Here is a 21,488-nt window from a genome sequence, read left to right as displayed (position 1 = left end):
TGAAGTAGTTGAAGTTAATACTGCTAAAAGGTTGAATTACAAATTATTCCCTCTAGACCACAAATGGTGGACCTCTGACTGCAGCTAAACTATTGCAAAGGGCTTCCAAGCTGGGACAGGCATGGACACATTTGAGATTTTTCCAGGATGATAGTTGTATTGCCAGGTCCAGGGGGAAGGTGCCTGGGAAAGGTTTACTGGAGGGCTCAGCTCTAGGGAGGTATCTGCAGGACCCAGAGAAATAACCAAGAATGATAAAATAATGGAATAGTTTGTATTGGAAGAAACCGTTAAAGGTCATCTAGTCCAACTCCCAAGAAGACTTTGATGCAAGTGTAAAAAGCTCTGTGTGTGTCATGATGGGTACAAAAAACCCCAAAAAACAGAGAAAAGGGGAACATAGGACATCAGCAGAATGGTAAAGCCAAACCCAAATATTCTGCATACCCCAAACCTAAATAGCTCTTGTCTCAGTTGCTTATAGGGCAGAAGAGGAGTCATCTCTGCTGTGATGCAGAGAGACTTAAAGAGCTGTTCTGCAGGGGCCGATCCCAGGAGCTAAATCCCACTAATCCAAGGGCAGAGCCTTAAGATGCCATCCCTAAACTACTAGGTTAGATTGGAGTACAGCTCTGTACTGAGACAGTTCAGTGTGAGGCAGACTTGGACCTCTGCAAGACCTTCAAGAAACTAAGGGCTTGGGAGTTTGTAGGCCAAGCTGTGAAACCCTCAGGAGAGGAATGGCCCTTACCGAAAGGGACATAGGAAGCTTTTGACAAGGCACAGAGGATCCTGGAGCACCCACCCCGCTGGAATGGCCTGTGCACACAAGAAGTTGAAGGAGGTGGGCACCAAAGCAGGGGAAGCTGACCGTGCATTGCCTATCCTCGTGGTGGTGCCCACATGCAAGGACAACCACTGACATTGGAGAGAAGCTGCCCTGCTGTGGGTGGCTCCTTCTGGAGGTCTCCCTCCATCAGGCAGAGGACCTGTGTGTGTTTACAGCACACACTGCACTGCGGCGCTCTGCACGGTGTGTCCCGGTAGCTGACCATCCAGGATAAAAATACTTTTCCAGTAATGAACAGGTAAGCTGGAGTAAGGGGCCTGTTATTTTTAGAGCACAAACTTGCTGGGATCAGCAGTTTTCTAAGCCATGGGGTGATGGAGGGGAGATGCTATGGCTTTGCTATTTCTGTGCTTGGCTGTGAAAGGGGAAATTGTTATTCAAAAAAAAAAAAACCTAAACAACCCTATGCCTCCTAGTATTCAACCAAAAATATTTTAAGCCAAGAGTGTACACACAGCTTTTGACCTGACAGTTATTTAGCAGTTCTTTATCTAAATTCAAATCATAATCCTCCTTTTCCCTAATTTTCTGATTATCTGTTTATCCACCTTTCAATTTGCCTGGTTTAAGAGACTCTGCTATGAGTTGTCCTTGAAAAATTTTCCCAGGAAATTTTAAAGCTGTATGCACATACGTGCATATCCCTAACTATATGAATATATGGGTCTAGATATGTGTATCTTTGTCTTTGTATGAGCTCTGATTCACATTCACAACCCACTGAGGATTTTTGAGGGAAGCTGATGGCCTAGTGCATTTCACCTTTTTATCTTCTTACATGGGTGTTTTTCTGCGTGACTTTGAAATTACCTTTCTTAGGAACCAGAAGCACAGTGTACCCATAGGTTGTACTTACTGCTGCAAACAAAGCAGACTCATTCTTCACTGCCTGGTTTCAGAATACATTGCAAAGCATATTAAAATGGTCATGTAAGCATGCATTTACGGGTTATGGCACATCCAATACTGGCTGGACAATCTTCTGCATGCTGAGGTGGCTTGCATGCTGTGTGTCCATGTGTCTGTGCATGGGTTTGGCTCCTCAGAGACTTGTGCCTTGAGAGCTGTTGTGCAGTTTGGGCTGACTCATCTGTACCTATGTGCACGGAACAAATACCTATGACGAAAGGCAAACATAATCTACTTTCCTTCCAGTGTCTGGTGATGCTCTGCCTGGCTTCCTGAAGAACTTGGTGCAGATCTACTTACCTGTAAAACCATGTCATTTCTCCTGTGGTGTCCTAACAGCTTCTTCTGGGTGCTGTCAAGGCACGTCAGATTGCATCACTTTAACACTGGAAATTCATTCAAAACATTTTTCCGGGCTTGCCGGTGGTTGCTCCTTGGAATAATCCTACTTTGCTCTCCAGCACATTGCTCTGTCTTTAAAATTGGACTGCTTGGACCCTGGAACTGTGACCCCTTCTTTTCCAAAGCCTTTCCCCATGTGGCTGCCAGGTTAGCTGTGGGACGAATAAGCAGAGACCCTTCACTAGATCTTGGCCACAGGCTGGATTATGTGATCCTGCAAGAAGAATGTGAGACACCAAGAGCTCTGGTTAGATTCATTGACTTTGGAAAGCTTTCCTCAGCTTTCATAGGCCCTCTGAACCCTGGCTTCTGTGAGGTGGCTACACATTTAGGGGAAAACTGGAATAAAGCCATCTTCTCATGGATGTGCATCAATTATAAGCTGGATTCCATCATCCGTCATCCTGCATTTGCAAGGACTCTGCCCTCTCCAACCCAAGTTTTGTTTACAATAATGAAATATTTTAAGTGGGCTCATGTTGGCATCATTGCATCCAATCAGGATATTTGGATGTACACAGCCAAGGAGTTAGCAACAGTGCTCAGGAACCACGGGCTACCTGTAGGCATTGTTACATCTGTGCATAAGGGAGAAAAAGGCATTGAAGACACTTGGAACAAGATTAAAGAAGTTAATGACATCAAAAGTAAGTGCTTTGAGTCTCATTCCTTTTTAATTTTTTTTTTTTTTTTTTGCCAGGGCAGGACCAATGGACATACTTTAGAGAATGAAAACTTAAAGTGGTTTAAGTCAAGGAGAATTTTATCTCTGGTCTTAATGCAGACAGGGCTTCACATAAAAGAATGCTGGACATTTTGTATGTGATGAAGATAGAGCAAAATAATCTACTACACCCTGAAAGATTGGGTCCAGCTTATCTGAAAAAAGTAATATTTAGTAGATGGTTCTCTGTGCTTGGCTAGTGTAAAGAGGATTTCATACATAGGTTTTATATTAATGGTGATTTGTATTGTGGAATGTCAAAAATCAGTATCAATACCAAAAATCTCACTTTGATGCCATGTCCTGTGTTTCAGATCTTCCCACCAGACCTTGGCCCCATGGCATTTTGCAGGAAAAGGCACAGACTTTGGGGCAGTCAAGCATAAACCAGATGTTTAAACACAACACAGTGTCCAACCTAAAATCTGTATATTTGGTGACAGGGCGAGTGCGTGAGTGGTTGGGCACTGCTTACAGCTGTGTGGTGTCTCAGAGCACACAGAGGGAAAGCTCAAGTCTTGATCAATGACAACAACAGCCACAACTGCCCATCATGTTAACCTGTGCCTCATCACCATCAAAATTTCTCTCCATTCCTTCTCCTTTACAGCTCCAGAAGTTGTTAATACTCACAGCCTCCTTTACTAGGCGTTACAGACCTCCAGAGGTTGAACAAAATGGGTGTGACTCAGCTTCCTCAGCATGTGACATCAGAATCTGACCTGATAGAGTAGTTCAGACAGCTCTTTTACTGGGGGGAGGGGGGGGGGAAGGATCTATTTTGTGTTGAAAACCCCAAACAGATTAATAACACTCTCCACTGTCCTTGTGTTCCAGTTATACTCCTGTGCATGCATTCTGTTCTCATCGGAGGGCAGGAACAGGCCGCCTTACTCACCAAAGCTCTGGAAATGGGACTAGCAGATGGAAGATACATCTTTGTTCCATATGACACTTTGCTGTACAGTCTTCCTTATCAAAACAACTCATTCAGTGTCTTTGATAATGACAACAAACTCCGGGAAGCTTATGATGCTGTGCTGACCATCACACTGGAGTCTGGAGAAAGGACTTTCTATGATGCATTCAGACAAGCTAAAGAAAGTGGTGAAATAATCAGGGATTTGGAAGCCACACAGGTAAATATTCTTTCTCTTGGGATTTTCTGGGACCTGTCAATAGGAGACATAAGCAATGGTTATAGAGAAAGTACGGGGAAGAGCCAACCCAGCCTGGACACTTTCATTTTGAGAAAAATAAGGAGAAATTTCAATAAGGTCTGCACTCATCTGGAAAGACCATTTTTCCCAGATGTTTGGCAGTATAACTCACTTGGTTCAACTGCAGGACCATGATGGGAATTCAAGAGAAAGGGACTGTCTCTGAGGCTCCCAGGTTTGGTTTGCTATATGCTAACTGCAATAGACTTGAGTTGAAGAGGTATCTCTTAATGTGGATGAAGTCCATGGAGTTTGTAGGGAATCCAAATAAGAAGTCCATATGACTGAGAATTTGAGGGAATGAGACACACTAAAGAAATACTGGATGCTTCTAGAGGGAAATGTTGAAGACCACTGCTGTTTCATTCTTCTCAGCACTATCGTCAAAGTTATTCTTTGTCAGCACAATTATCTGAAAGTCACTGGTAACCTATTAAAAACCAAATCAGTTGTTACCTTGTGGACATTTACAAGAAGAATTGGAGAATCTTATACTGGTGAAGAGATACAGAATTCAACTGAGCTAATCTTCAAATCTCCCTATGACATTTCAAAAAATTACAAGTACTTTTAAGGCATAAATTATCAGAGCTGCATGGAGCTACTTTAGAAGGAGATGAATCATGTCTTGAAAGCATTAATTTCTTTTCCTTCACTTCAGTGAGAGCCCAGGTTAACTATACTGAGTGTCAGGTTCTCACTGCAGATATCTACATATGATCAATTCATCCCACCACAAATGTCAGATTCTGTGGGTCCCAAGAGCACTCCTTATTTTTTTCTCACAGGTGCATGGCTATAATCTCGCTTCACCTACCATGTGATTGCAAAAGTCACCATTTGTGTTAAAGGTTCCTAAATCAAGGCTGGCATGGAAGGGAGAAATGCAAACAGAAAATGCTCTGGTACCCCACAGAACAAGTTTGCTATGGCTCTGCTTTGGGATATTTGCATCTTTGGGATAAATAATATTCTGACAGAGAAGACCAATTCTTTGTGCATGACACTTTTCCTGTCTTGGTATGGAGTCTCTGACTTTGATCTTCTATTTGTAGAAGATGTTTTAGTGTAATGTTTTGAGGCAGAATAAATTCATGATAAATTTCAGCCAAACATCATGCTCAGAATCTTGCCTTTTACCAAAATAATGCAATTTTGCATGGTTTTAAAAATATTTTGAAGTTGCATTTTGGGAATCAACCATAAGAAAAGACAGATATTCAAAGTCATGCATATATTGGGTCTACCTTCAGCCTAAGATTCTTCAAACCCATTACTCTGTGAGCCTTAATGTTCTGGTGTCTCAGTATTTGAGTTTACAACTTAGCCAAGGGGACAATGTTTTTGCCATCAATCTCAAACTGAAGGTTAGGAGCAGTTTATCCTGACCTCAATTTCTCCTGTATTTTTAGGTTTCTCCACTCTTTGGAACAATCTATGATGCCATTTATTTCATGGCAATGGCTATGGACAATGCCCGGAGGAAAGGAGTCAAAGCCCCAGGAGCCAACATAGCTGAGCACACAAAAAACTTCAGTTTCCCTGGATTTACTCACTGGGTAGAGACAGACAGCTGTGGGAAAGGGCTGAACAACTATGTGATACTGGACACAGATGGTCATGCAAACCAGCTTTTCCCAACCCACCTGCTGGACATGTCTTCAGGCTCTGTGCGGTCCCTAGGCCAGGCCATCCACTTTCCTAATGAAGTTCCACCCAAACCAGACTCCAGCTGTTGGTTTGATCCAGATGTTCTCTGCACTGAAGGTAACAAAGAATAAACTAACCAAAAATAGGGTGAAGTGGCATTAAGTTCATGATTCTCATTTCTTTCATCTTTTCTTTCACTCCAAGTGGTTACCCCTTTAAATTAGAACTCCCCAACCAGAAAAGTCTAAATTCAAGAATCTAATATTAAAATGCCCAATCATCATGCTGTTTGTAATGGGAGTCCTGTGCAGGGGTAACACCATTGATCCACAATACTCTCTTATTGCTTGTTAGGTCATGGAATAATAGAATCATTACAGTTGGAAAAGACCTCTAGGATCATCGAATCCAACCCTTATCTTAACGCTGCCAGGCCCACCACTAAGCCATGGCCCTAAACACCACAACTACACACTTTTTTCAACAATTCCAGGGCCATAAATCCCACTAATCCCCATGGCCAATAAGGTTGTTGCTACTGTTATGTGCTTGAAAGGATTTTCTGGGTCTAACACTCAACATCTGCCAATTTTAATAGCAACCATTACATAACAGAGGCTCCACCCAGCACTGTTTTCATCCTTCTGGGGCATGGGGCACTAAGAGGATTTGCCTTGAAGACAGCCTAAGAGAGCTGCACAGCAGCAGATGGTCTCAGCATCCTGCCTGTTAACCCCTGCTTCTTTATCCAGGTAGCAACGAGGTGTGAAGGACCATCAGAGCTCACCTCATTGAGAAAAAAGGATAATCGTTACTCAAAATGATTTGAGTTACTGTAGATGACAGAGATAGTAATTGAAAGCTTGGGGGCAGAGATATCTGTGCTGCTTCCTAGGTTCAAGAGTCTGGGCACTGGGTTTACTTATTGTTTTTAATTTGAGGCAACTGTGGTGCAGTTTTAAAGTTCACAGGGAAGCCAAAATGCCAGGGTAGGGTACTCAATCTCCTCTTGACATATTTACTTACAATACTAAGCATTTGCACCTATTGACCCAGGATGTGACTTAAACAGATGAAATTAACCACATCTATGAAATATTTCATTCAGTAGCTGAGAAAACTCTTCCCCTTGCCTTAGCCATAACTGAGCTGACACATGAATCAGTGTCACTCTATGAAAACTGGATGTATACTGATCTTACAGCAACTGGCAAGCAGTAGAAGAGGTAAGTATAATACTGTCATATATCTAATTTTGCATTGCCCCTAGGAACAACATAGCGATTTAGCGTCTCATTGCAGTCTATGGAAAAATTCCACTGATTTTAGAGAGATCAGATTTTATGTTCATGCCTTTACAAAAGCAGAAAGCTCTGGGCATCTGTCAATAAAACAGTAATTTATTATGATTGCTAGAATTTCAGAGACTGAACTTTATGGCTAGAATTAAATACAAGCCTCACTCTAGCTTTTGTATGAAGTTAGGCTTGGAGGGTGGTTGGATGTGAAGTTGTCAGGCTGCTGTAGTTCCTAACTCCAGGTTCACCAGGAGCAGGGCTGAGCTGGTGTTCCCAGTACACGAACACACACACACTGCAGACATAGCCAGTCGCTGACAGCGTAACACATACAGGAGAGTTATATCTTTACAGACACCACTACCCACAACCAGCACTGCTGGGACATGGACATCAGAAATGGCCTGATCCTGCTCTCGTGCACCTCATTATTAGGCTCCAGTCTTGTTACCAGATCTCACAGCCTCAACTCCTGCAGACTCACAAATGCATCCTCTGACGGATGGTCCAAACCCAAATTCCGCCACAGCCAGCTCTCAAACCCTTCGGTCTCTGCAGGAGCTGATTCCAGACTTGTGATCTCTCATGGGCTGAAGGCTCCAGGACTTACCTTCCCTGTTAGTTAGGTTAATGGTGAGTCTGTAAACATCATATGCAGTCAGAGAGCACTGTTACCTGGGGAAAAAGTAGTAGGGATTCAGAGGTAGGAATGACTGCACTGATCAAGTGCAGGGTTTGCCTGGAAAAAATGCACAACATAGCTATGCATCAGCATCCTCTCACATACTTGAGCATTCCTGACCCATTCTACCTCTCCCTTTACCCATGTTTACCCTTTCCCCTAAAGAACCTGTAAGAAGTTTTCCCCACAGTTCCCTTTAGCATCTCCTAATGACTTTAACACAATCCCATAAGTTCCCTCAAGTATGCTGTAAGTTTGGTCTCTCTCATAAGCTCATAATCAGCTTACTTTCTCTTCTGGTTAGTTGTAAAGTATAGTATGACTTGGGAGGGACCTTTCAAGGCCATCTATTCCAACTCCACACTAGACCAAGTTGCTTAAAGCCCCAGGGAGCCTGATTTTGAACACTGCCAGCAATGGGGCAGACACAGCTTCCGTTGGCAACCTCTTCCTGTGTCAATCAGGGACAAGAGCCCTAGACTGAAGCAGTAAAATTTCAGCTAAAATGCTCTGTCTTTTCCTGAAATGAATACCAATTTTCAAAAATGCCTTCAGCTTTTACTGGAAAGCTCTAAGTCTCAGTGCTTGCAGATAGGTGCAAGTGTGACACAGTCATGAACCTTTTGTCAACCCAAATTTCTCCATATTTGTGTGTATAGACCTCTGGATACAAACAGAATAAAATAGAAAAATCAGAAAACAGAAGAGACAGACACAGCAAACAGTTCCTACTGGAATTTAGCTCATGCAATCATGTCAGCTTCCAAACACACTCATCAGCAAAGTATCTGTCTCCAGTACTTTCTGTTGATAAATGTGTTGAGGAGAACATCAACCTTCTGCTGCTCATCCTCTTCTTCTCTTTTCAGCATTAGAAATATGCAGCAGAGAATGAAAAATCCCAGATGGGCCAGTGACTCACACAGGCTGTCAGTTTGGTACCACATGATAAAGATTTTTCAGCATTTCAATCCTTCAAGAGAAAAGGGTCAAATGTTAAAAAGTTATGAACTTTACAGAAGCTTCCTCTAAAACTTAATACTTCCCTGTGAGCCTATTTATTTATTTGAAGAAAAACTATTTTTCCACTGATCTAGGGCTCTAGATCTGGTTTAGAAAAAAAAGGGCATGGAAATGAATAATTAGCATAGTTGAAGTCTCATGTAAACCAAGTTAGCAAGTATTTGTGTATTCACAAATGAACATTGCAAAAAAATTGTCTTCCAGCATTCTCCTGGCTGAATATTTGACTTTGTAATCCGATGGCCTGATATTGATATTTTTAATATTATTGCCTAAATCAAAATGATTTTCTAATTCACTGATTCTTTTCCCATCTCCGCACAGGGATTGAGCCTTCAGTCATTATGCTGGGAGTAATGCTGTTATTTGTCCTGGTGTTGTGTGCTGTGGGCCTGGCTTCTCTCATCAGGTGAGAATGGAGTTGGTGACACTTTTAGCTTCTTGTGCTTTAGCCAGCAGTTTAGACTATGCACACATAGAAGGTCTGATTTTGCTCTTGGCTCTCCAGCCACATATCTCTTCACATTTGTGGTGTGTTGGCCCTGGCTGCATGCCAGGCGTCCACCAAAGCCACTCTATCTCTCCCTTTTTCCTGGACAGGGAGAGAAAATACAACAAAAGGCTCATGGGTCAAGATGGGGTCAGGAAGAGATCATTCACCAATTACTACAACAGCCAAAATGGACTTGTTGTGGGAAAATTAAATTTATTGCCAATCAAATCAGAGTAAGATAATGAGAAATAAAATAAAATCTTACAAACACCTTCTTCCCATCTCTCCCTTCTTCCCAAGCTTAACTTACTCCCAGATTCTCTACTTCCTCCCCAGTAGTAATATAGGGGCCAGGGAATGGGGACTGCAGTCAGTTCATCACACATTGCTTCTGCTGCTCCTTCCTCCTGATGGGAAGGGCTCTTCACACCCTTCCCCTGCTCCAGCAGTCTGTTGCTGGATGTTTCTGAAGCATTAGGAAGCTGGTTATCACTTTGGAAGTGCAAAGGATGACATATAAACTAAAGACAGGAATCTGTTATGAGAACATGAGGGTTGAAACCAAGCCTTTTTCTTACTCCAGATCATCCTTGCCTGGATTTCTGTCCTTAATATAATCATGTTTCCTATGAAACATGTGAGGCTGACCCTCTGTATTTTCTCCATGTACTAAAGAGAAAGAAAATACCTCTGGAGAGAATTTGGAGCAATTATTTAGCATACATCTTTATTATCAAGTTGATTCACTCCCTGTTTTGAGCTGGGATTCAGCTCCCTGGTCATTCCCATTATATGTGTATTGGTCTGGGCATGGGATCTTTGGAAAAAATGCAATAGTATTCCAGGGAAGGAATACTTTCCAATAATTACATGTCACGTCTATGTCCCAACTCTATATCCAAGGTAGAAATGTGCCAGAATGGATTGGTTGGTCCAGGAGCTATGGACTGCTATTGGTAAGGTCACTATAGCCCCCTGGAGTAGTTTGTATCTAGTTACTGATGTCCACATGACTGCAGCTGGAGTGAAAATAGAATGAAATTAGAAGGCATATTTACTCAGCAGTAATGAGTTCAGCAGTCCCTTCTCGGGACCCACTTCAACAGGTCCATGACCTTTTTAAGTCAGGGGCCCCAGAGGTGGATCCAGCACTGCAGGCAGGGTCTAATAGTACAGGGAAGCCAGATGTGAGGAATTCAGGGGTGTTGTGAACTGGCTACCTACCTAAAGACTCTCCAACTCTTGCAGGCAGAGTATCTTGAACAACCAACTTCTCAGGGGTCCGAACAAGATAATACTGTTAAGCAGAGCAGAGTTCCTAGACTGTTCCGTCCAGCTTTGCCTCTCAAATAATTCCAACATGTTTTGTCTCCACTCCTGAACTATCCCTCCAAACTCAGATATAAGGCCTCCCAGCAAGCAACACCCCAAACAGCTCCCACACTTTCAGCACACAGCTGCTTCTGATAGAACTGCAGACACTGAGGAGGTTGCCTCCATCCGCCCACACTTTGAAACCCTGCTCTGTTCCCTGGCCACCAGCCTCTACAATTAAGTAAATGACAGACAATATTTCTGCCAACTCTATTTGTAAGCTCTTCCACAAGCACCAGGCTGTGCTTGGGAAGGCTTGGTCATGAGTAAAGATGCGTGGACATCTGCAAGGGAAGTAAAAGTCCAGCATGACTCAGACAATGATTTATATTAGGGAGGGGCATGTCTGGAACTAATAAAACCTGGTTTTGTCTCCTAATAGAGAATGATTTGTGATATGACAAATAAAAGCAGGCAAAATAAAATATGCATTGCATACACATCCAATTAATATTTGTAAGCAGATTAAATCCAGTTGTCTATTTGTGATGAGATCCTTTGAGATGATAGCTTTTGTTGTCTGTGAAATGAACAACTCTTGACTGAGGGAATTTGAGTCCGAGCCAAGGCACTGTGATTTGTCCACTGCTTTCACCAACATCCATCCGCCCTCCCACACCATTTTTGACCTTAAAGATCATCTAGTTCCAACCCCTCTGCCATGGGCAAGGACACCTTCAACTAGACCAGGTTGCTCAGAGTCCCATCCAACATGGCTTTGAACACTTCAAGGGATGTGGCTGTCACAGCTTCTCTGGGTAACCTGTGACAGAGTCTTAGCACCTTCACAGAAAAGAATTTCTTCCCAATATCTAATCTAAGCCTGCACTCTTTCAGCTGGAAGCCATTCCCCCTTGTCCCATCACTCCATGCCCCTGTCATAAGTCCCTCTCCAGCTCTCTGTAGCCCCTGTCCTTAGGCACTGGAGGTGCTCTAAGGAATCCCCGAAGCCTTCTCTTCTCCAGGCTGAACAACCCCAGCTCTCTCAGCCCGTCTCCATAGCAGAAGGGCTCCAGCCCCCGATCATCTTCATGGCCTTCTCAGGACCCGCTCCAACAGGTCCATGACCTTTGTAAGTCAGGGGCCCCAGAGGTGGATCCAGCACTGCAGGCAGGGTCTAATAGTGCAGGGAAGCCAGATGTGAGGAATTCAGAGGTGTTGTGAACTGGCTACCTACCTAAAATTGATAACCGTGACTCTCCAACTCATGCAGGCAGAGTATCTTGAACAACCAGCTTTTCAGGGGTCCAAACAAGATAATACTGACCTTGGATGACCTCATCTTCATCAACCCAGAGCTACACAGAAAGGTGAGTCCTTCAACTCGTGAAAGGAATCTGGTGGAACACTAAAAAAGATTTGCTGTGTGGTATTTTCATACTCATGAAGCTCTGGAAAGGTCATTTCACTTTTTCATGTCATTTTCCCCTGCGTATCAGAAAACTGCCCATATGCTGAGTGGCTTTGAGTTTCAGATTAGATGTCAGAGCTTTTATGATGATGTAAACTAGTAGCCTGGATTGTGTTTCTTCTAGGTGCTAGGGCTTATTCCTTGTTCTTGAGGTTGGATGGTGCACTGTAGGACATGTCCATATAGATAAACCATATTACCCTCTAAAACAAAGTGTCTGCATTCAAATATATTGGGAAATGTTCCTGGCCCACTCTGGCTGCTACCCAGAGCTGATGATGCACTGGGGGACAATCCCATGATTTCCTTACCCAGAAGTCTGTGCTGCAAGGCAGAGCTGGAGTGGAGGTTTACACCCAAAGGTGGTAGCTGTCTTGCACCTGTTTCCTTGTCTTCCAGAGGCTAACCTTGGACAGTCTGACTGATGCAAACAGCATAGCAGTCAAGAGCAGAAGCCTGAAATCCATAACCGGCTCCGGTTCCCTGAAAAGCACAGTTGCCACCCATGAAACCTCCAATGTGGCCTTGTATGAGGTAGGTAGGGACCTTGTGCAGCCTTCTCCCGCTGCTTCTGTTCACTGCACTGCTCAAGGGGGAAAAGTTTTTGGCTGTAGTACTGTAGGTCCCAGGATGGAGATACTGTGAACACACCCTAAGTATGAAAATAAATTACTCCCAAGTATGGACAAAGCAGTGTTTAAGGTGACTCTGCTCCAACCCTCACACTGACACTTGGAGTCATGTGGGATGGTGATATTCAACACCCATATGTAACATTGCCAGGTCTGGTCGCTGTTAAGGCAGTCACCACCTAAAGGCACCATGACAAACCTTTCTTGCAAGACAGTCTTTAGCTGGTGACATCTCTGAAAAGGAACTTTCTTGCAAGACAGGATCCAAATACACAAATGGAAGCTCAAATTCCCCTTTGTGGCAATAGGACTGTAAGGAGCTTAAACAGAGGCAACGGCCAAGAAAATTCACCCCATCCATTGGCTATTTCCTGAAAATGCAGCTTTTTGAAAAAAATGGCGTGGTAACTTCTCCTGAAGAGGAGGAAAATAAATTGGATTTATCATTAATGCCAGAGAAAAGTTCTGGCCAGTTATTTTTCTTTTTAATAAATTTATTATTGTTCATCAAATACTAACACACTTTCCAGGCATGAAATTCGGATCCAGGTGAAGGTCCTGCCTCACTCCTTTTTTCGAGGATTTGCTGTGGATATTCTTATTTGGGTTCAGTATATAAAGAATCTATTGCCACGGACATTAAAAATCCCCAGCCACTTTCAAAATCAAGGATCTGAAATTCAGATCTGGATCCCAATGCTAGCTGTTGCTCAGAGATTTGCTCTGACAGTCACCTGTATTGGGATTAGGGGCCTGGAACATCTCTCTTTAGAGGAAAGGTGGAGGAGGTTGGGCCTTCTCAGCCTCAAGAAGAGACAACTGAGAGGGCACGTAATTGATGTCTATAAATATCTGAAGGGAGAGTGTCAAGAGGCTCTTCTCAGTGGTACTGAGCAATAGGACAAGAGGCAAAAGGCAGAAACTGATGCACAGGAAGTTCCACCTGAATGTGAAGAATAACTTCTTGCTATGTTGGTGGCCAAACACTGGAAAAGATTGTCCAGAAAGGGTGTGGAGACTCCCTCACTGGAGATATTCAAGAAGTGTCTGGACACAATCCTGTGCTATGTGCTCTAGGATGACCTTGCTTAAGCAGGGAGGTTGGACCAGATGGTCCATCACTGGTTTCTTCCAACCTTAACTGTTCTCTGATTCTGTGATTGTGGACAGGGAGACTGGGTGTGGCTGAAAAAATTTGAGATGGGAGAAGTTCACAATCTGCGGCAAAGCTCCACCAACATCTTAAGGAAGGTAGGAATAGAGGATGATGACGTAGAAGGAAGGTTTCTCAGGGGATGTTTGTGATTTCAGGGTGTTTTTGTTGTCTTTGTCTCATGTTTATCCATTAAATCACACATTGTGGTTGTTAATGAGTCTTGTCTGGTGAAATGTGGTAGAATGGACCATGCAAGACTGCATCTGACAAATTTACCATAGATCCACGTCAGAGTCAGCAGCTTGTAAAACCCACCCTGGACCTGCCACTTCAAAGCTGGTGCGGTGTTAAATGTACAATGAATCCTTCATGTGACCTTGCCTGCAAAGGCAGAGTGGTTTGGGGAGCTCATCCCTGCACAGCGTGAGGCACTGGTAGATATTTTCATGTATTATATGTTGACAGTGCGACACAGACACAGTCGTGCGTTTCTCTGGGGTTTGCTTTGTGCTTCCATCTAAGATGCCTCTCAGAAGCTTAATTTTAGTCTTCAATTTCATTATTACAAATGACAAGAAAACATACTTGTTTTCCATATTCAAGGCCATTAGTTGTTGACAGCTATTGCTAACACAGCAGTGGCATTTTTATGCATGTAAAAGCAACAAATTTACCAGGGCATGTCTCCAAAGGCACCATTGATGGATGACTTTGGACTCTCTAGGTATGGTATTGCTTTCCAGTTCAGAGCAAGATCCACATGCTGAACTCAATCTACGTCAGCAAAGCCATTTCGGCCTAGTGAAAGATTCAATCCAGTTTGTCTAAACAAAACACAAATTTCTGTTTAATTTGCTTTTGCTATCTTGCTTTGTCTTAATGGATAGACAAAGGAAAGCAAAGCTTGAAAAGAGTGTTGAGTAGCCAAAAATAAGCACCAAACAGATTTTTTGCTTCACCATCCTTCTATGGAAGGCTGTTTGGGAGTACAAATGTGATAAGGGCATCTAGTGATATCAAGAAGTTACTAAGCAGATGTCTGGCTGACCTGGTCTCACTGAGATTCACTGTCTTGTTTCAGATGAAAGATCTGCGTCATGAAAATGTGAATCTGTTCCTGGGCTTTTTCTCTGACTGTGGCATTTTTGCCATAGTGACGGAGTACTGCTCACGAGGCAGCCTGGAGGACTTGCTGAGAAATGAGGATATGAAACTGGACTGGATGTTCAAGTCCTCTCTTGTGATGGATCTAATTAAAGTAAATCCATTGCTTCTGCTGAGGCATGATCTGCATGGGACTTTTATGATGACTAAGCTATTTCAATCAGAACTTTGGGATTTTTATAATAACACCGGGAAAACAAACATGAATATAATTGTATCAGTCTTTAATGGATACCTCTTATCCTTATTTTGTTGCCATCCGAGAGAAGCACCATTTAGGGCAATAGAACTACAACCACGCAGCAGGACAAGAGGTTAAAACTACACATAAGGCTGCAACTGTTCACCTAGAGCAATAGAAGTTTGTGACAAGTTCATTCTTTGCAAAGGCCCTTTCTTGTCGTAAATCAGAAATGCATCCACCATAGAACCAAAGAGCATCCATCTCCTGCCACAGGATGGCTGCACATACGGTGCCTTTAGCAGTGTTCACATTTCCAGTCATGTCCCACGTTTTCACACCTTACTAGTGAACTACTAATTTGGGACAGGTAGATTCCAGAGGGTAGACTGCCAGAACCATTCTTTCAGTCTGTGGTCCACCTTCTGAACCTCCTTGAAGGAGCTGGGATGGGGCAGCCAGCTCTTCATAACATCTTTTGACCTAACTATTTGGTAACACTTGTGTCCACTTTCTTATCCTTGTCTAAAAGCAGAACTTCTGGGTGCAGTGAAACATAGGGCTACAGAGGGAGGCATCTGACTCTTCCTAAAGTTGTCAGACCTTTCCAATATTACTTTAGGGTGCAGATAAACCTATTTCATATTCCTAATCCATTTTTGAACCTCTCCCATAGTTTATTGTTTCGATCATTACTGCATTTGACATGGAGTCAATCCTGCATCTGATGCCATCTAAGGTGACATATTGTCTTGGTGTCTCTGAGTGTTGATGGATAAGATAATTCTTAAGGATCAACCTGGATTTTTTTCTGTTTCATAGGGAATCAGATATTTGCATCACCAAGATTTCGCCCATGGACGTCTCAAGTCTCGTAACTGTGTTGTGGATGGCCGGTTTGTCCTAAAGATCACTGACTATGGTTATAACGAGATCTTAGAGGCACAGAAATGCCCCTATATTCAGCCTGCCCCAGAAGGTGGGTGTGATGAGGAATTTATTTTTTTTTTAAATATTTGTCCGTTGATTTAACAGATATTTTCCCCAACATAACTTCAGGCCAGTGGTCACGCAAGGATTTACATGCTCAATCCCACTACATGTGTTTTCCTCTATACCATGCATTGTTATAAGAAAGGGTAAGCAAAGGGTTTTTTCAGGCTACCTGAAAGTGAAACAAATAGCAGAGCAACATGGTAAAAAAAACATCTTTTACTGTAAGCAGTGACAGAACGTCAGCTTGTCACAGTTGGAGAAGGACTGAATTGTCCCTGAAATCGAATCAGTACTGAATCTCTGTGACCAGTAGAATTGGCTTTGCATCCTTAGACTCAACACTGTATTTGGAGTTTTATGCTAACCCAAATGCAAAGACACTTTTTTTGTTAAAATAAGTAATCCAAAACACAAAATGCTGTAGGTCTCTTTGAAATAGGTCCTCTACATGCCAATCACCAAAGGCTGCTACTTGAGATTCCCACCACTTAGGAGCAGTGTCTCATGGATCAGGTTTAGAGACTTTGACAGGATTTCTTTCACTTGGCCATTGCCTCGGGGTTCCTGTGGTATCCCAGCTTATTTTTGAAACCTGGCTTCAAGTAGTATGTAGTGTTTTAATCCATCAGTCATGGGATTTGATGCCTTCACTTTTCCAGTGTCTCAGACAGGGCAGTTGTCTGACAGAAGACTTTCTTCTCCTCCCTTACAGAAGATAAATACATTTGCAGTGGCAGAAATGTTCCATATTCCCATTACTCAGAATGCACAGTTACCAGGGTAACAATATCACAGTTTGAAGATTCACAGTTCTTGATAAGGCTGGATATGTTTTACAACTGTGTCTTTTGTCTCTTGAACTATTGGATTATAAAGACTGTACGCCAGATTGTCACAAACTGCTTTTACAGAAACTACTTTCATTTAAAAAGAACTACAGAAAATATGTTGTTAATTGTGGCTTTGTAAAAGAGCAACAACAGTAAAAATAAATTCAAGATTTGGTGCCAACATTTTTTCTCAGGAACATTTTCAGTCAAAAAAAAAGGTGTTAAAGCTTCTGGCAGTGGTGAGATGACTTCTTATGTTGAAGTTCATGGCTGGTATTATATGATACAAATTGTTGGTATGGCAACTTTTTTTAAAAAAAACCACAGAGTAAAACTTGGAAAATTCTTTTTTTTGTTGTTGGCATGGAAGTTTAGTATTTCTAACACATCACTAGAAGTAAAAGATTTGATTCAGTAAATAATGAAGTATTTTCCAACATTTCCTCAAATGACTGGAATAAGGTATTCATTTAAGCACTTACTTCGCAACAGTCTGAGTTCAAGTATGAGAAATGTGATGCTCTGGAATTTTTTTAGAATTGCTCTGGACAGCTCCTGAGTTACTGAGGGACCCAGACATGTGCAGAAAAGGCACATTCAAAGGGGACATTTACAGCTTTGCAATCATCCTACAAGAAGTGTTTGCTCGGGGTCCACCTTATTGCACATCACAACTCTCAGCCGAAGGTAGGCAACTATTACAATATATTTTTAAGGCTTTGTGCAGAGCACTCATAAGAGATCTGGCCAAGTCCCCTTATTAATAAGGCAATCATATATTAGTCTCATGACCTTTCTCAGTGGCAGAAGTCTGTTTTCAACAAAACATTTGTAATAAACATCAATGTGTAGTTCTCACCACAGCCTTGGTACACGCCTCATCAATGCTTTCACTGAGATTGGGGCTCTGGGTGCCCACCAGGATGCTTCAGACCACTGCAGCACCTCCAGTTCCCTGTACAAACTCTGACTTTTCATCATAGTATGGGGTGAAATCTAATGGCAGAATTTCCCGTAGCTTAGAAACTCCTTTGCTTCCCACTCATCTGCCCTTTTTTGTGCATCATGGGGGCTAAAGTTTTTTGAGCTGGACCCCTTGCCAGCATCCTATTTTGTTCATCTGCCCATCTATTTTTCCTTAATCCTTTCCTTTTTTTTAAAGAAACTCTCTCTCCAACAGAGGTCGAAGTGATGCATCATTTTGCTCATATATATCAGAAACAGCAAACAGGTGAACTCCTTAGGAGCTGCTCATGGTGCAACCATGTTGTACATCCATGGGAAGAACAAACTCACTGCAGTCAGGGTCAGGTCACAAGCACTTGAACAAGGAGGGAGTGACAGCAATCTACAATCAGCTGATTTCATTGACAGCCCATTCTCAACATGTTTTAATCTGGACAATCACCAAGTGGGGTATGACAATTCAGTATCTGCCAGGTCATCTGGAAAAATGGGGCGCTGGCCTTTCTGTGCCTGAAGATGCTGTCACAATGCAATGACAATGATGTTAATGATGTATCCTGTAAATCCTCTGTATCCTCTGTAAATCAGAGCTGGACCTATGATGTAGACCATGATGCAATTAGCAGGTTTCCCCCACCTTGTCAACCTGCAGAACCTCCAGCAAATGTTGAACGCAGCTCAGTCCTGTTTTCTAACCTGATAAAATCATGAATTTCTAGCCATTGTGTCTCAATCCTAAAGAGCTTTCACTTTTGGTGTGAACTTTAAAACAGTCTGGGGAAGGCATTTTCCTTTGGCTGCCCCTGGAAGTATTGGGGCCAGATGTTTTGATTAGTTCATTTGGCGGAGTCTGGTGGGATGAGCCAAAGATCTTTAAAGTAAACTGTCAATGCTGAAAAGCTTTGGATACTCACAGCAACAGCAGGACTCCTGCCAGGGAAAGAGGTTTTCATGCTGTTTGACTGCTCTGCACTGAGCAAAATAAGACTTTCAAGTACAATAACTTTGGTGGGTGTTAAAGGACTGACTTCTCAGGGTTTGAAAACCCAAGCCCAGTTCCTTACAAGCCTCATTTCTAGGAAGGGAGCTCTAGACAGGAAGTAATTTCCCAGACATTGTTTTGAACTCAAACTCTCCCCCTCAACATACTTTCCACTGTATCCACTCCCATCAGCCTCCTACGTCCTGGTTCCCAGTTCACGATGAAGCGTCAGAGGCTCATATCCTTCCTGTCTGGGCTCAGCCATAAACCTCTGCTCTCTTAGAAGACTGTAGGTCCTAGTGGAGAGAGTCAGAGGCAATTTCATTAAATACAAGCCTGCAGGCTCAGACATCCATCTGTCACACATCCTTCCCCCATCCAGCCACTTTATTACTCATAACCTGGTTCTCCAGGGACAAGAAGGCAGATGAATCTTCTTTAAATCCTTCATGAGACTCCTGACAGAGAAAAGCAGAAACCTCCAGCTTCATTTGGCACAGGCAGTGCATGCTAAGGAGTAAGAGTGACAGCTGAAGATGCAAGCTAGGGACACATGAAAAGCTCCATGTCCTTTGCCCTTATCAAGGCCCTCCATCTTACAGTGTGCTTCCTATTCTTCTCTTTGCCATAGAAATTATAAAGAAAGTGAAGAAGCCCCCTCCCCTGTGCCGCCCAAACATAGCTCCTGAGGTAGCCCCCCTGACATGTCTCCAGGTAATGAAGCAATGCTGGGCTGAAGCCCCTGAACGACGTCCAACATTTGAGGAGGTATTTCATAAGGTCAGTGAATAAAGCAGCTGGTGTAATTCCTTTGTTTGTTCTTGGCAGGAGAGTGTTTTGTTGTTTGAGGTTTTTTTTGCTTTAACTGAGTTATTAAAGAAGGAAAAAGTTACTTGTCCTGACTTAGGAGTGGTGAAGCAGCCTGGACATGGGCTTGATGTCTTCACATTTGCAGTGTACCTGCACAGTTGGTCTCATGGACATGAAATATTTGTAAATTTTGCACCTTCCGATCAATTTTTTTTTAATCTTCTGAACATTTAAATGGTGACTATAAGGAAAATTCGCCAAAGACTGTTAAAGACAAAGATATAACATTTGGCATAGGAGGTCTCTCAATTCCAGGTTGGTGGAAGCTTGGAGAGTATCCCAGGGAAATATGAGTGTGCCTGAGGCCTATTTAAACAGCTTTCCCAGATATCTGTTACTGGCCAGTCTCGTGGACAGGTACTGGCAAAATAACCCGCCTTTTTGATCAAGCAGTGAAGTTCCTGTGTTCTTATAAGGTCATAGAATCATAGACTCACTAAGGTTGGAAAAGACCTTTAAGATCATCAATCATCAACCCAGTACCACCACCATGTTCACTGTTAAACCATGTCCCCAAGTGCCACATCCACATGTTTCTTGAACACTACCAGGGATTGTCACTCCACCATTTCCCTGAGCAGTCTGTTCCAATGCTTTACAAACCCTTCCTGTGAAAAAAATTCTCAGTATCCAAGTTAAACCTTCCCTGACACAACTTCAGGACATTTCCTCAAACCAGGTGAACAAATAGCCGTAATTTTTACCTTTTGGTTCTATGAAGCTGCGAACAGTTTTAGATCCAGTGACTCCACTGTTGGCAGCCTCTAAAGCCACAAAGTATCCAAAAGTTCAGAGCCTCAACTTTAGGTCAGGAAGAGAAAGCACAACTCAATGAAGAATTGGGAATGGAGGTGGCAGTTCACATACATGTCAGTGTGCAAAGATGGATTTAAGTCTGGTAACATGTAAACAGGTTGTAAGTGTTGCTAACACCACGAGATTTGTGCCTCTGAATGTAAAGTTTTGCAAGATACCCTAAAGGTTGTTCATGGGGTAAGGGGGGTTGCAAACGTGCAGCATGACAAGACTCCATAGCCATGTACCTGTTGCCAACTAGTGCAAGGTGATGTTTCACCTAACTCTCACTGTTTGATGCAAATTCACCTTCCTATTCACCTTTTTCCTTTATCTTTGAATTCTTGCCATTGATAAAGCCAGTCTTTAGCACTGACCTTTCAAAATAAATGTCTGCTTTTTGTTCCTTTCCAAGCTCGGAGTGCTGCAGTGGTGTAATGAGACAGACAAATAACTCTCCAGTTTGATTTTCCAGTTCAAAACCATCAACAAAGGGAAAAAGACCAATATCATTGACTCTATGCTCAGGATGCTTGAGCAGTACTCAAGCAACCTGGAAGATTTAATCAGCGAGCGGACTGAAGAGCTAGAGGTTGAAAAGCAGAAGACAGAAAAACTGCTGTCACAAATGCTTCCACCGTAAGTACTGGCACTTCAGGTGGTAAAAAATCCCCAACCAAACCAAAATATCCCAAACCAAATGACCCACAGCTACTCTGGACAACACTCTTCCCCAGAAGTGAGCAATATTGTAGACCTGACCATCAATTTTGGCAAGCACCTTCAAAGCAAAGAAAGACACTTTAATCAATGCTCGTTACAGCCATATAGGACTTTCTATTTAGAGGGAGATATGAACACAGAAAAACAGGAGTCTGAG

At 42.7% G+C, this 21,488-nt stretch overlaps 1 protein-coding gene across 4 annotated transcripts in view; it reads left to right on the top strand.

Annotated features, from left to right (window-relative positions):
• Window positions 1–608: 608 nt before the first annotated feature.
• The window catches only part of GUCY2F (guanylate cyclase 2F, retinal), a 42,393-nt gene continuing 21,513 nt past the window's right edge, over window positions 609–21,488 (top strand). For all 4 annotated transcript variants that reach the window (XM_032098956.1, XM_032098954.1, XM_032098955.1 and 1 more), the window contains exons 1-13: window positions 609–1,088; window positions 2,006–2,808; window positions 3,723–4,024; window positions 5,518–5,872; window positions 9,083–9,167; window positions 11,839–11,935; window positions 12,436–12,570; window positions 13,839–13,919; window positions 14,906–15,082; window positions 15,992–16,148; window positions 17,533–17,682; window positions 19,575–19,723; window positions 21,084–21,247. In XM_032098956.1, the coding sequence (XP_031954847.1) occupies window positions 2,070–2,808; window positions 3,723–4,024; window positions 5,518–5,872; window positions 9,083–9,167; window positions 11,839–11,935; window positions 12,436–12,570; window positions 13,839–13,919; window positions 14,906–15,082; window positions 15,992–16,148; window positions 17,533–17,682; window positions 19,575–19,723; window positions 21,084–21,247 (2,591 nt within the window). In that variant the 5' untranslated portion in view covers window positions 609–1,088; window positions 2,006–2,069. The remainder of the gene's footprint in view (window positions 1,089–2,005; window positions 2,809–3,722; window positions 4,025–5,517; window positions 5,873–9,082; window positions 9,168–11,838; window positions 11,936–12,435; window positions 12,571–13,838; window positions 13,920–14,905; window positions 15,083–15,991; window positions 16,149–17,532; window positions 17,683–19,574; window positions 19,724–21,083; window positions 21,248–21,488) is intronic.

This window comes from Corvus moneduloides, chromosome 2 (genome assembly GCF_009650955.1).
Source record: "Corvus moneduloides isolate bCorMon1 chromosome 2, bCorMon1.pri, whole genome shotgun sequence".
NCBI lineage: Eukaryota > Metazoa > Chordata > Aves > Passeriformes > Corvidae > Corvus > Corvus moneduloides.
Note: the sequence above shows the minus strand (reverse complement) of the source record. Positions and strands in the feature narration are given on the sequence as shown.